Here is a 16210-nt window from a genome sequence, read left to right on the forward strand (position 1 = left end):
AAATGAGAACTTAAATGCCAAGAGAATATTGCTGATCCAGATCTTTACCTTTCAACTTGATTTTATATAGCAATATTGTATTTCTACTTATCACATTACTTATCACAAAGATATCCATATTTCAAGGGTATCTTTTTCTCCCGTTTTCATGTCACCTTTATTATTATTACCCAGGCCTCCATGGAGTCAAAAGACTCATCGTGGGAGGTCGTTTTTAGGAAATACAAAGTCTACCTTACCACTCCTTGAACCCATTAATCTGTACAATTTCAATATTTTGTATTATTACCCACCATAGTCAATGCAAAGATTAAATTAATAAATTTAAATAAAATGCATACCTTACTAGGATTAGGAATGTACACTGTTGGCATGTCAAAACCACACTTATTAAGTGATGGTCGTTTGCATAGTTCCTGTACAATCTGCATTAATACTTTCTAGAAAAGAGAACAACTAGATATTATACATAAGAAAATATTCGTGAATTAAAATGAATTAGATATATATTATTATATCTTAGCATTGCTAAACTGTAACAAAATTATCTGTATGCAGTTTTGTTGCAATTAAAAGCAATTATAACATATTGGTAACTATTACATGCATGCAAAAGCAAAATCTGTGAAAACTTAAAAGCACTGGACATTCAGAGTCAAGGTAATAATCACACTATCCTATGCTAAAAGAGAAGATTGAAAGCTAGTTTCTGGCCTCCGGAATGTTGAGTATGAAGACAGATTGAGGGAAGAGAATGTAATTCTCTTCCCCTCAAATGTAAGTCTAGAAGTGCATAGGAGGAGGAAAGGGGGGAAGGAATACGATTGAGATATACACTATCTACCAATAATTGTCCAGACACTTTAGCAATTTATAACTGATACCAGCAGGCAAACCCTAATATCAGGTATGTATGTCCACACTTGGATCACCTCCTGCACACTTTGAGAGAGGCTTTCCACCAATGTGTGGCAGACATCGGGTGGAATTTGTCTCCATTCCTCTATCAAAGCAGCACCGAGTTCAGTGACAGATCGAGGATGTGCTGCTCTGGAACTCAATTGCTGCTCCAATTTATCTCACAGGTGTTCAAAGCAGTGAGGTCAGGACTCTGCACAGGCAAGGTGGTTGTTTAACAGCCATCTCTTCATACCCTTCCATAACAGCTGCAGCTTTGTGGCATGGGGCATTGCCATCTTAATAGTAACATAGATCCATTCCATAAAAATTTCCCAGTGTAAGCAGCACCTGATTATTCAGAATATCAAGGTACTGAGCTGCCTTCATGGAACCACGGACAATGACCAGTGGTCCCACTAAACACTCCACACCATTACTCTTCCACCACCAAACTTTATTGTGAGTACAACACATTGTGGTAACAAACGTTCACCAGGCTGCAGACTGGAAACATGTAAACCTGTTTCCAGTCTGCAGCCACACCCAGCCATCAGACTGGAAATATGTGAACCCTTATGCATCGCTCCAGAGTACTATTTTCCACTGGTCAATTGTCCAGTTCCCATGCTCTTTGCACCAGACCAGACAAGCTGCCTTGTTCGTTGTTGTGATGTTCAGCTTGTGTGCCACTGCTCATCCATGGAAACCCAGTAAATGGAGTTCTTTTCGTACAGTATTAGTGCTCACCATGGTGTTACTGGCACTCTGAAACTAATCATGGATGGTCTGTGCTGATTGTTGCTAGTTTTTGCATGCCACCCATTTTAACACGCTCCTGTCCCTGTCAGTCATTTTCAGTGGCCTCCTTGGGTGTTTTCCTGTGCTAGTGATGCCAGAATGTCTCCATTTGTTGATCACACTGCCAACAGTTGATTTTAGATGCTCCAGTTGAGCACAATGCCACATATGGACAAGCCACCAATGACACCTCTCTCAAAGTCACGGAGTTCATGTTGTGTCGCCATACCACCTGTATTCAACTGCTATGATGAAATACTCATTTTAACACGCTCCTGTCCCTGTCAGTCATTTTCAGTGGCCTCCTTGGGTGTTTTCCTGTGCTAGTGATGCCAGAATGTCTCCATTTGTTGATCACACTGCCAACAGTTGATTTTAGATGCTCCAGTTGAGCACAATGCCACATATGGACAAGCCACCAATGAGACAGCCACCAATGACACCTCTCTCAAAGTCACGGAGTTCATGTTGTGTCGCCATACCACCTGTATTCAACTGCTATGATGAAATACTGCTTCCTATTTGCCTACTATCTGTACACTGGTTTTTATGTTATTAACGAACCTGGAATGTTCCATAACTTCAAATAACAGGAGTGGCCAGATAATTATTGTTAGATAATGTATAAGTTAGTAATGGTTGAAGGGACAGGGAGGACAAGCTGGAAGCTGGATAAGGAGGATGTGAGTGGGGGAGATGGGTAAACTTTTTGGATGAAGAGTAATAGGTAATCCAAATGCATTGCCTAGGTGTGTGGAGATAGTGAATGCATTATGATAGCTCTATGTATGTTTCCTATCCATCTCCTTTTTGATCTTTCTCCAGGAAAATCAAGAGGTCCTGGAGAAGTCTCAAAGTCTCTTTCCTTCTATAATTTTTGAGAATTTGAAAATGCTTTTTCAATAGCTTTCTGTAAATGCTCATATTAACTGCTTTTCTTTAATTCTTACTCTTAGTAGGATACAGAAGTTTAATTATTTTCTGGTATTTTTGATGGGTTTCATTTCAAACCATACTGTTATATTTATTTTTCTTAAAAAAACTTATTTTCAAACCATGATAATCTTGTCATTCTGTTTGACAATTCAAATTTCTGCATATAAAGAACATGAAAAGTACTCTGAAATTACATACTTTGCAAGATATGTATTTTTTAAAATATTTGTCAAGTATGGTCAATGGTGGACTAATCTATATTTAGTTTTTAATAGTTTGCGATTTAACTTTGATTAATGTATCTAAGTAATTAATTTTTAAAAAAAACTTTTTTTTCATAGAAAAACTTCATGAAATTACATTACACACAGAAAAGATTTATTGAAAATTGGGAATGAATATTTTGGACTCAATATTTGGACAACCATAGGGGGGTGGGCAGCCCCCCCCCCCCCCCATGTATGGAAATTCCTGTTGTAGTAATTCAATACTTTCCGCAAGAGGCACATTCGTAAATAAAGAAACAGCATCTAAACTGATCATGATATCAGAAACGTCCAAATGAAGATGAAATATAGGGTGCCCCACTTACAAAATCTCAAAATTTTTATCTAATTTACTCTCCTCTTCAACTAGAAGAACTGATACTTATATAAAAAATACTTTGGATTTCAAAAATAAAATTTCAGATCTTCATTTGGATGTTTCTGATATCATGATCAGTTTAGATGTTGTTTCTTTATTTACAAATGTGCCTCTTTCGGAAAGTATTGAATTACTACAACAGGAATTTCCTTCGGACATTGTAAACGTATTTGATTTTGTAATAAATTCTGGTTATTTTTCCTTTAAAAATAAGTTGTATCAACAAATTGAAGGAACAGCAATGGGTAATCCTCTTTCTCCTGCTATCTCCAATTTCTTTATGGAACATTTTGAACAACGTATCTTTGACAATATTTCTCCCAGACCTACGCATTGGTTCAGATATGTCGATGACATTTTTGCTGTATGGAATGGCTCTTCTGATGAACTTCAACAGTTTCTCACTAAGTTAAACGCATTTCATCCTAGGATTAAGTTTACCCTAGAAATAGAATCAAATAAGCAGTTAGCCTTTTTAGATCTTCTAATTCTTCGCCAACCAGATGGTAACCTACATTTCTCAGTTTATAGAAAGAAGACTCATACAGGCCATTATATCCATGCGGAATCTCATCACCATCCCAGTCAAAAGGCAGGAACTATTAAAACACTGGTTCATCGGGCCCACTCCTTTTTTCTACAGATGATCTTTTACAGAAAGAACTACAATACATAACTTCTTCCTTTCTATCTAATGGTTATAAGAATTGCTTCATTGAAAGAACTTTGAGTAGTTTTAATATGTCTTCCTCTTCAAACACAGAGGAAATAACGCGCATTATTATCCCTTATGTACAAGGCATCAGTGAACGTATAGCAAAAGTTTTAAAACCACTGAATATTTTTGTTGCCTTTCGACTGTTTAGAAAAATCTCCACCTTTCTCACTTCTCCTAAGGACAAGCTTCCGCATCTTAATCATCCAGGTGTCTACCAGATTCCGTGCTCTTGTGGATTATCTTATTTCGGACAAACGGAAAGATCTGCCTCTATTCGGCTAGAAGAACACCAATCTTATATTGAATACTTTAATCCTGAAAAGTCTGGACTTTCTGAACATGCCATCTTCACTAGACATAGAGTTCATTGGAGAAAGACAAGAATTCTTCACAAAAGTCAGTTTCTCATGGAACGCCTTTACAAAGAAACATGTGAAACTCTACTTCATTCTCCTACCTTAAACAGATCCGACGGCTTACGTCTGTCCCCTTTATGGGAGATAGTACTTTAAAAATCAGCTAATCTTTCCTAACTTTTTATTATATTAATTTTTTTTTTTTTTTTGGAAAGTTATTGACCTTTTTAGTTATCTTACACCAGCTACTTAAGTGGCGCTTTTTGGAATTGTCAGTTAGTGTTTAATTTTGAGCTTAATGTACTGAGGATGCCTGGTGACACACAGGTGAAAATTATACTAATAAATAATCTTTCAACGTGAGTTTTTTCAATTATTTATTGTGTACCGATTTGTTAATCTTTCCTCGCCATTTCTGTTTAAGTGACCATACCACCTTAGATTAGCTCTGCTAACGCATTTCTGGATGCTGACAATGTCTCAAGTTCATTCCTAATATTCTCATTTTTAATATCATATTGCCATTCATGCCATCTGTTCATGCCACTGATCTTTCTCAGGACCTTCATATCTGCGGTTTCTAGTCTTTGGTCAAGACTAGAGACCGCAGATATGAGTGCGGTCTCTATATTTATAACCATTTTACTTCTGATCCAGCTCTCAGATCCATAAGTTAAAACTGGTTTGAACACTGTCTTGTATACAGCTAATTTGGTGTTCTGACTAATTTCTCTCTTATTCCATATGAATTTATTCAATTGACTGCCTACCATACCAGCTTTGTTGATTCTGTTGTCTATTTCCATATTTAATTTACCATCTTCACTAAAAATCGTGCCTAAGTAGCTGAAATGTTTTACTTGTTCCACAGGTTCCCCGGTTACAGCACAGTTGATATTTTCAACAATTCTACCTATTTTCATTGTCTTCGTCTTTTTAATCCTGACCTTCATACCATATCTATTACAACAGTTATTCAATTTAGTCAGAGAATCTTGCAGACTTGTAGTGGATTTATTTAGAAGTATAACATCATCTGCATAAAGCAAAGAGCTGACATTAACATCTCCAATTCTGATATCATGATTAATACCACTTCCCTTCATAATGTGATCCATATAGATAATGAATAACAAAGGGGATAATGTACATCCTTGTCTCACACCAGATTTTACATTAAACCATCTTCCTGTACATCCTTCGATTCTAACTGCTGACTTACAACTCAAATACAGACTAAGTATGGCTTGCTATAATGTCCCATTGACACCATATAACTGTAGCATATTGAATAGCTTCTCTCTTGGCACCTTCTCATATGCCTTTTCCAGATCGACAAAACTTAAATACAGATCTTTGTTATATTCCCATGCTTTTGTCGTGACGTTCTATTTTCATATAATGTTCTAAATCCGCCATCTTGGTTCGAGTCACACTTATCAATATAACAACTAATTGCAAATTGATCACCAATCCAAAAAATAGGGAAATTTATAATTATAATGCGCCACCCTATTCTTAGATTAGTCTATATAAAATAGTAGGATCAATTTTTAATTAAGTTAGCAGTCTCCTCATTTATTTAGGCTGAATGATTTACTATTCCACTCGGGGTTCCTGCAAGATTCGAATATTTATGAACGGTGCAATAAAAAGGAATTCAGGCAAACACAATATTTAGATTAACAAAATAAACCATTTAATATAAGATATATATAACAAATACAAGAATTCTGCTTTAAAATGAAACAATACAATCAACTTAATACATCTTGCTAAGTCACTCATGCCAATTCAATGTTCTAAACTTTCACATACAATTCAGTTTCAAAATCACAAGCTTTCTTAACTCAAGTTAATAAAACGAAACTTCTTATTTAAACAGTCTCCACATATCTATTAGCTGTACTTAATGTTTAAAATTCACAGGAAGCACTAATCAAGGTAGACAATATTCCAAGCAATCTTATTTCGGACTTTGAACTTCGAAGATATGTTAATGTTAGAATAAACAAACAAGTATGACTACTCTTACCAGATACAATCTTCAATACAATAATTGATTGTGAGCACACCTATAAATTAACTTATTTACGTTAGCAGAACACATTAATAAAGATTCTCCAACGATTTAGCTGAACTACTGTTAATCGCGATTCACTATTTAAAAAAAAAAGGCACATCAACAAGGCACTGATAATTCTCCTTGTTTACTTTTCTCAAACTAGTTAATTTCAATATAATTCTTCTCAGGGCAACATAGAATTTAGACGTAATCCTAGACTAACTGGAACTAATCAGAATTTTCCATTGAATGTCCAGTTCTTTACTTATCCGGTTACGGCATTAATTTTCCTTTTCAACACAGCTCACTTCACTTGCAGCTAAGTATATGATTCACTATGTTCTGGCTCACTTCTAAACACTATTCTCATGAATTTCTGCCCTAGAGAACATAAATTTTCTTCCACTTCCTTTGCTTGTATCCTACCTTCCTTTCCGCTCCGCAAAAGCTTCCTCTCTTCTCTCTAATTAAAAATCTTCTATTATTTTTCTTCTCCTTTCAGTCCGAAGGTCACGCTCTCTTCGACTTGTGCTTGTTTATTTCATGCATCTCCATGACAACAAATGAACGCAAACATTTCGCTAATATAATACAATGCTCTACTACTACATGAGTGATTACATAACGTTAAATTTTCACAAATAAGAATAAACAGAATATTTGAGCTACTTAATCAGCCTTTTCGTTACGTATAGAATTAATTATAATAATACTTTTCGTTACATCTTATATATTTTAGTTATTATAAATTCTGCACATATTATTGCTTAATAAATTAATAGTAGGTTAAGTTTAGAATAAATATTTAAATAGTAATCCTAAATTAAGGAATAATAAATAATTTTTATACAAATCATGATTAATACATAATAAGCAATGTTAAATGTGAATGAAAAAAATAAATTACACAACGTAGTTTCATTCACAATTTAACACTTTCTCGACTATTTGTCATAAAGTGAAGATCTGATCCTGACAGTCTCTATTCGGCATGAATCCAGCTTGTTCTTCACCAAGCTTTTCTTCCACAATTCTTCTCAACCGTTTCTCAAGTATATTGGCATAAATCTTGCCAGAAAGACTCAGTAGGGAAATACCTCTGTAATTCTCACATTCGGTTTTATTTCCCTTTTTATATATGAGTACTATTAGGGCTGTACTCCAATCATCAGAAATTTGTCCCTCTGTCCAGGCCTTCTGAACTATGCAGTGCAGCCACTGTTAAGACTTTTATACCACCATACTTCAGCATTTCTGATCGAGTATCATCTACTCCTGCTGCCTTTCCACATTTAAAGCCTTTGATGACTTTTTCTACTTCAAGTATGGATATGTAATCCTGACTGTATGCCTGTTGAGTGTTTTTTACCACTGTGCTATCACTGCTTGTTACCATCTTGTTCATGCCCCTAATCTTTCTCAGGACTCTCATATCTGAGGTCTCTAGTCTCTGATCAAATTTTTTTACTTCTGACCCAGCTCTCAGATCCATGAGTTAAAATTGGGTTGAACACTGTCTTGTATACAGCTAATTTAGTGATTCAACTACTTTCTCTCTTATTCCACATAAATTTATTTAATCAACTTCCTACTATACCAGCTTTGTTGATTCTGTTGTCTATTTCCATATTTAATTTACCATCTTCACTATAAATGGTGCTTAAGTAGCTGAAGTGTTTTACTTGTTCTATATGTTCTGCATTCACAATGGAGTTGATATTTTCAATGCTTGTGCCTATTTTCATTGTCTGCACATATTATTGCTTAATAAATTAATAGTAGGTTAAGTTTAGAATAAATATTTAAATAGTAATCCTAAATTAAGGAATAGCAGATTTATTTAGAAGTATAACATCATCTGCATAAAGCAAAGAGCTGACATTAACATCTCCAATTTTGATATCAGGTTTAATACCACTTTCCTTCATAATGTGATCCATATAGATAATGAATAACAGAGGGGATAATGTACAATGTCTGACACCAGATTTAATATTAACCATCTTCCTGTACTTCCTTCAATTCTAACTGCTGACTTCCTAAGTACTGCTTGATATAATGTCCTGCTGACACCATATAACTGTAGCGTTTTTGAATAGCTACATTGTGGAAGAAAAGCTTCAGCAAGCTTTTCTTCCACAATCCTTCACAACTGTTTGATCCACATCCAAAAGACCATGTTGGATTCTGATTATGTAGATATTAGAGTAATTATTATTTGCTTCAGAATCCAACATGATCTTCCATCACAAAGGCTACATTTGTAAATATTATTTAATGTAAATAACTTAAATTATAATTTGATATCATGTAATTACCTTAATTATATCTAATATTTAATTGTTTAATCAAAGATATGTGTTAATAGTAATAAGATTCTGTATTAAATATTATTAAGCTATTTTATTTATTGTTATGTCAATATTATAAGAACTTGTATTTGTAATTTAACTACGCATTTATTGAAATGCAAATATTCTATTTATTCTTGTTTGTGAAAGTTTAACGTTATGTAATAACTGAATGTAGTGGTATAACCTTATGTAACATTAGCGAAAATGTTTACGTTTATTTGTTGTCATGGAAACGCGTGAAATAAACGAGCGCGAGTGGAACAGAGCGAGGACTGGAAAAAGAATAATAAAAAAATATAAGAGGTAACAAGAGAGTGTTGGGACGGAAACTTGGAAGTGAAAGGAGGCAAGGGCATAAACTAGAGAAGTAGAAGTAAATGAAAGGTTCTTAAGGGCAGGAGTTAAGAGGATAATTTTTTATAAGTGAGCAAGGATGAAGTGAATTTTATAGTTAGCTGAAAGTGAAGCCAGCAGTAATAATAAAAGGGAAATTGATGCTGTAATCCAATAATATAAAAAGCTGGGCGTTCAAGGAAGAATTCTGAATAAACCCAGTTGGTCTAGAATTGCGGCTTATTTCCGATTTGCCCTAAGGAGAACCGCACAGTGTTTTAATTAGTTTATGAGTGGTAACAAGGATAGTTGAAGTACCCTGCAGTCGATGTCTAGATTTCTGAAGCGCGATTGATAGTGTTTTAATTATAACTGTGGATAAGTCTTGTAGATGTGTTCTTAAGTGAAAAAATAATAATTTAAAAGTTTGCTCACAACGTATTTGATGTACTAGGAACTATTTCCGGTAAGGACTATCTTAGTGTATTATTTCAATGCTTGAAGAATTGAGTGTTAATTACGCTACGCTTAACCTAACCTCAACTGTGTGGAAGCTCTTCGTGATTGAGAGTTGAAGTTAAAAATTGTTAGAGAGATATTTTCAACTATTAGTGCCTGCGATATTTTGAACTTATAGCATGACTGAGAAGTGTGTGAAAACTGATTAGATAGGAAGTGCTATTATATTTATATATGTGTAGGAACTTTGTAACTCAGAAGCTGAGAAAGTGTATGTGAAAGCTTGGAAGGTTGAACTAATGTGATTGACTTGGCTTAATGTTTGACTTGGCTTAATGTTTGACTTGTTTTTATTGTTTAAATTAGAAGTAGAATTTATGTATGTGTTATATAGCTTATATTAAATGTTTGTTTGTGTTAATCAAAAGTTGTATTTTGCCTGAATCTCTTTTACTGCACCATTCATAAAATATTCGAACCAAAGCGGGTAAATTAAGTAAGACAAATATACTCAGCCAGTATATATATTAGGGAGAAATAGTTGAGGGTTGATTTTTCTTCAATTCTTGAACTAATTCAGATATAGAGTGGCACAGTCTTTAAATATAAATTTTCTCTATATTTGAATTAGAAACCAACTAGCAACTATTTTTAGGTTAAGAACATCGTAGTAAATAACATGTCGGATCCAAGGTACAGATTATGACGAAGTAGGATCCAACAACCACAAGACCTATAGCACATTAGTGCTGTGTGTGTGGGCAAAAGGAATGGAAGAAATGAGGAATCTGTTCCCATTTTGCTTGAACAGCTGAGGATTGTAATCTTTGGGGGAAAGCAGAGTAAGGAAGACTGTTCCAAAGGACAGAAGTAGATAGAATGAAAGGGAGGCAGTGAAGTTGAATCAATGAAATTAAAGATTGACTGTAAAAGGGAGTTGGTTAACAGTGGTTCTTGTTTTAATGAATTTGAACGAGAGTGGAGGAGTAATAGTGACAATTCAGTAGGGCACTGTCCATGAAAGAATCTGTAGAACTAAATGTCTGTGAGAGAGAGAAATTAAAGTGGGTATGTAAGAGAGAGAGAGATCATAATTTAGCCAGATTGTCCTCTTCTGGGTTGATTAAGCAATCTTAGAAAGGATTTTGGTGAACAACCCAAAATATGGGAGCAATAGTTTATGGTTGGGCAGATTTGAGCTTTGTACAGAGTTAGTGGCTGTGAAGATGTGAAGTAGTGTCTTGTGTGAAAAAGTGCACCAAGTTTTTTGGTGGCTGCAGAAGCTACAAATGATATGTGGTTATGCCAGGAAAGATCAGAGGTGCAGGTCCAATAAGAGAAATCTGATTGTGTTTGGATATCTCAGTATTACTGAAGTTAGGGATGCAAGTTCTTTCTTGTGAGATCAGACAGAACTGAGTTTTGGTGGCATTGATGTTTACATGGTTGTCCTTGCTCCATAGGGATATAGCAAGGAGATCTGAGTTCATCTCATTGGTCATGGTAGATCTCGAGGATTCTAAAGCTTGGGCACTACAAAGTTTGTCAGAGGAATGGAGTGTACTGTCATTAGCAAAACCATGGATATGACTGGAAGTCTGTGAGAACAGATCATTTATACACAAGAGGAAGATAGTGAGTGAAAGAACAAAACCCTGGGGTACTGCTGCTTTGGTAGGGAAATCAGGAGAGAGTAAACCATCCACCATGACATGTAGTCAGCGACCAGTGAGAAAGTTGGTGATCCAGTTGCAGAGTGAGGAAAGTAGACCATAGGATGGCAGTTTGTTGAGTAGGCCTTGTCTCTGTGCCAAATCCAATCAAATACCTTTGAAATGTCAAGGGCAACCATGCGAGTTTCTTCAAATTTCTCCATGGCCTGAGTCCAGAGGTGGGTGGTGAAAGCAAGAACATCAGCTGTAGATCGCAATTCACAGAATCCATACTGCTGATCACTGATTAGTTGGTATGTCTCTAGGTGGCTCAAGAGTTAGTTGTTGATGACCTTCTCCATAATTTTAGAGAGAACAGATGTGAAAGCAATTTGATAGTAATTCAGTGGTTGACTTTTATCACCTTTCTTTGGGATGGGTTGGATGTGGATCTCTTTGCATGTTGTAGAGTAGATGCCAGTTGAATAGTATAGATTGAAGAGGCGTACAGGATGGGTGTTAGTTCTGGGGTACAATTTTTAACAAAATAGGTGGGATACCATCAGGACCAGATGACTTGCTTGTGTTCAGGTTATTAAGGATTCTTTGGATTTCTTTTTGTCAGAAGACTATGGGAGACATGAAGGGAGCCATTCTTGGTGGAGTGGAAGGAACTTTGCCTGGATCATAAATGCAGGAATTGGAAGAGAATAATGATGTGAGTAAGTTGGCCTTGTCTTTAAGTAAGGTAACTAAAGTACCATCCAGATGGGAGAGTGGAGGAAACTTGGGTGAGCAGAAGTTGCACCCAATGGCCTTGGCAAGGGATCAGAAGGAGCGATTGCCATTTGAGCACGAGGCGAGTTTGCAGTATGCGACCCTTTCATAGTTTGACATGGACTTGGTGATGATTCTTTTACAATGATTGCGAGCTTCAGTACAGGCAGCTGGAGTTTTGGTCTTGAGCCACACACGGTAAGATATTCGGGTAGGAAGATTGATGATTTGAAATAGATCATTGCTGATGGCAAATTCCTCAGCATTCCTGCCTGCTCGATCAGTAAAACTAGAAAAGGAGAGCCAATATGAGTTGTGGACATTGAAATCCACAAGAAGGATGACCTCACTATTGGAGTATTTTGACTGCAGAAAGTCAAGCTTTAAAGAGAGATAGTTGAAGAGGTCTGAGTGGTTGACAGAGTTTGGAGAGCAATAGAAAGAACATATGAAAAGAGTAAGTTGATTTTGGTGGAGAAATTTTGAGTAAAAGCAGATTAAACAGTTGGGATTCAAGGATTTGTACTCTCTGGCATGATATGTCAGTTCTGATGAATGCGCAAGTGCTCTCCTTGTGGAGGAAAGAGCTGTGTAGTTTGGGCAGTTGAGGTGGAGCAGACAATGGCTTGAGGTTGCCAGTTGGGTTCTGATAGGGATAATAATTCTGTTTTTGATGACCATAGGTGGTGGTGGTGCACATCGTTTATATTGCTGTTTAGGCCACAGATGTTGGTGAAGTAGATGTGGAAACTTTTTTTTTTTGATAAGAATTAATGTTGGTGGGTTGTTTGCTTGGAATTCTGTTGTTTTTTTATGATTTTTTGATTGGATTTTGGATGCTTTTTTTAACTATTTTTTGTGCAAGAATTTTTGAGGTCCACAGTAAAATAACATTTCTTTGTGTTGTGGTCCATTGCATTTGGTGAGAAGAGATAAAGAGGAAGTGGGACATGCAGTGAGAGTTGACAGACTTGCAAACATGACATGGCATTGATAGTTCCCCTGCAGCCACAATATTTGGTCTCCCTCCTGTCATAAACTGACAAAATACATGGTTTCAAGATTTGACACTAGCTGACTGGGAAGCAAATAGATTCGTTACTAATCAGAAGCCACCTCAGGAACCATTTTACTGCTGTACCCTCGAATGGGGGGAGGATCAAAGCCCCTACAGTAAGACTGGTTGTCACTGAGGGTATCACTCTCATTGCGTGTGGGAAATGTGTGTGTGTGTGTGGGGGGGGGGGGGGAGCAGAAACCAGTACCCTTATTTAAGCAAGGGTAAATAATAAACAAGGTGGTGGTATTTCACCAGGTGATATATTTTTGAAGCAGCAATGCTTGCCAGCATATATTGCTGAGAATATCTCATTTACATCCCATATAAATGTAGGGGTTTGAACAACTTTTTTGACATGTCACATGCATCTTTTCGAGATCTATGAAAGTTGAATACAGGTCTTTGTTATATTCCCACAATTTCTTGACCATCTTAAAGTGAAAATCTAATTCAGCAATCCCTATTTGGGCTGAATCTGGCTTGTCCACTTCCAAGTTTATCTTTCACAATTTTTTTCTTTCTTCGAGTACTTTGGCATTTAAATGTTACTTTGAACACTTTGCTGTTTTAAGGATACTTGTGACATAAGATTGAATGATATATGCACATAAACACAAGAAAGATATTTAATTAACCAAATATTTCGGTCTGGAAATAGCAGACCATCCTCAGTGGTATTACAAGAACAGTTTTAAAAAAAATACAAGCTAGAATACTATGTAGAAAAATTAAAACATGTCTCATTACAACATACAGATCTTATGGTTAGCTTTGATATAGAATCTTTATATACCAATGTACCTCTCAAGGAAACTTTAAAATTACTTGTTGACATCTTTCCTCAAGACATTATAAAACTATTCGATTTCGTAATACATTCTGGATATTTGGTATGTCAAAATAAATTTTACAGCCAAGTAGAAGGAACGGCCATGTACCCTCAAGGAGTGTACAGGATATGACAGTACTACATGAAAAAATTACATCATTACTAACTTCCTATCTACAATTTTCCTCCAAATCAGTCTGTTACTTGTCAAGACTCCAACATTATCAGATCTTATATTTCTATCGTCTAAGGCACTTTGTACCGTATCAATCCACCTATATCTTGGTCTTCCTCTGGGTCGTTTTCCTGCCAACCTGGCAGAGAACACTTGTTTTGCTAATCTTTCCTCTCCCATTCTATTTAAGTGACCATACCATCTGAGATTAGCTCTGCTAATGCATTCCTGGATGCTGACAATGTCAAGTTCTTTCCTAATATCATCATTTTTAATATGATATTGCCATTGATGCCATCTGTTCACGCCTCTAATCTTTCTCAGGACTCTCATATCTGCGGTCTCTAGTCTTTGGTCAAGTGTTTTACTTCTGACCCAGCTCTCAGATCCATAAGTTAAAATTGGTTTGAACACAGTCTTGTATACAGCTAATTTAGTGTTCCGACTAATTTCTTTCTTATTCCATATGAATTTATTCAATTGACTTCCCACGATACCAGCTTTGCTGATTCTGTTGTCTATTTCTATATTTAGTTTACCATCTTCAGTAAAAATTGTGCCTAAGTAGCTGAAATGTTTTACTTGTTCCACAGGTTCTCCATTCACAACACAGTTGACATTTTCAATGATTCTGCCTATTTTCATTGTCTTTGTCTTTTTATTGCTGACCTTCATACCATATCTATTACAACAGCTATTCAATTTAGTCAGAGAATCTTGCAGACTTGTAGCGGATTTATTTAGAAGTATAACATCATCCGCATAAAGCAAAGAGCTGACATTAACATCTCCAATTTTGATATCAGGTTTAATACCACATTCCTTCATAATGTGATCCATATAGATAATGAATAACAGAGGGGATAATGTACATCCTTGTCTCACACCAGATTTAACATTAAACCATCTTCCTGTACTTCCTTCAATTCTAACTGTTGACTCACAACTCAAATAAAGACTAAGTATTGCTTGATATAATGCCCCATTGACACCATATAACTGCAGCGTATTGAATAGCTTCTCTCTTGGCACCTTGTCATATGCCTTTTCGAAATCGACAAAACTTAAATACAGATCTTTGTTATATTCCCATGCTTTCTCGACTATTTGTTGTAAAGTGAAGATCTGATCCTGACAGCCTCTATTTGGCCTGAATCCAGCTTGTTCTTCACCAAGCTTTTCTTCCACAATTCTTCTCAACCGTTTCTCAAGTATACTTGCATAGATCTTGCCAGGAACACTCAGTAGGGAAATACCTCTGTAATTCTCACATTCAGTTTTATTTCCCTTTTTATATATGGGTACTATGAGAGCTCTACTCCAATCATCGGGAATTCGTCCCTCTGTCCAGGCTTTCTGAACTATGCAGTGCAGCCACTGTAAGACTCTTATACCACCATACTTCAGCATTTCTGGTCGAATATCATCTACTCCTGCTGCCTTTCCACATTTCAAGCCTTTGATGGCTTTTTCTACTTCAAGTATGGATGTGTATTCCTGACTGCATGCCTGGTCAGTGTTTTTTATCACTGTGCTGTCATCACTGCTTGTTTCATTTAGCAGTTTTTCAAAGTAATTACTCCATACTTCAAGGATATCTTTTTCTCCTGTTTTCATTTCACCTTTAACATCTCTAATTCCTTTTACAGCACTCTTTCCTCCATTCCTAAGCTTCTTCAACAACCTCCAGAATATTTTGCCCCCTTCTTAATATTTATTTTCTATATTCTTGCCAAAGTCCTCCCATGACTTCTGTTTAGCTAGTTTTACACACTGTTTAGCTTTCTTACATTTGTCTCTGTATTCTGTAAGAGTAAAAGCTGACTTATTTGCCAGGAACTTTTGATATGCTTTCTTCTTTTCCTTCACTGCCTCTTTAACTTCCTGTGTCCACCAGGGAGTTCTGATTTTTTTATCTTTGCACACAACCTCACCACATGCCTCTCTGGCAGAATCAATCAATGTTTCCTTCAGAGTTTGCCACTGAATCTCCAAGGTTTGATTCCTGTTCTCAAACTCTTTCATTTTCTTTTCAATAATCTTTCTGTATTTTAGTCTACAGTTCACATCTGAGAGCTGCTCAACTTTTATTCGCTTTAAAACTTTCTTACATGTTATTCTTTTCAATATGAAATTCAATTTTATCCTGCTCA

General features: G+C 36.0%; 1 protein-coding gene across 4 annotated transcripts in view; it reads right to left on the reverse strand.

The window, feature by feature from the left end:
• The window catches only part of LOC150107818 (uncharacterized), a 321462-nt gene that overhangs the window by 61892 nt on the left and 243360 nt on the right, over positions 1–16210 (reverse strand). For all 4 annotated transcript variants that reach the window (XM_090392071.1, XM_090392070.1, XM_090392069.1 and 1 more), the window contains one exon: positions 342–440. In XM_090392071.1, the coding sequence (XP_090248197.1) occupies positions 342–440 (99 nt within the window). The remainder of the gene's footprint in view (positions 1–341; positions 441–16210) is intronic.

This window comes from Typopeltis vanoorti, chromosome 4 (genome assembly GCF_054136105.1).
Source record: "Typopeltis vanoorti isolate ZY-2024b chromosome 4, IOZ_Tvanoo_1.0, whole genome shotgun sequence".
Classification (NCBI taxonomy): domain Eukaryota; kingdom Metazoa; phylum Arthropoda; class Arachnida; order Uropygi; family Thelyphonidae; genus Typopeltis; species Typopeltis vanoorti.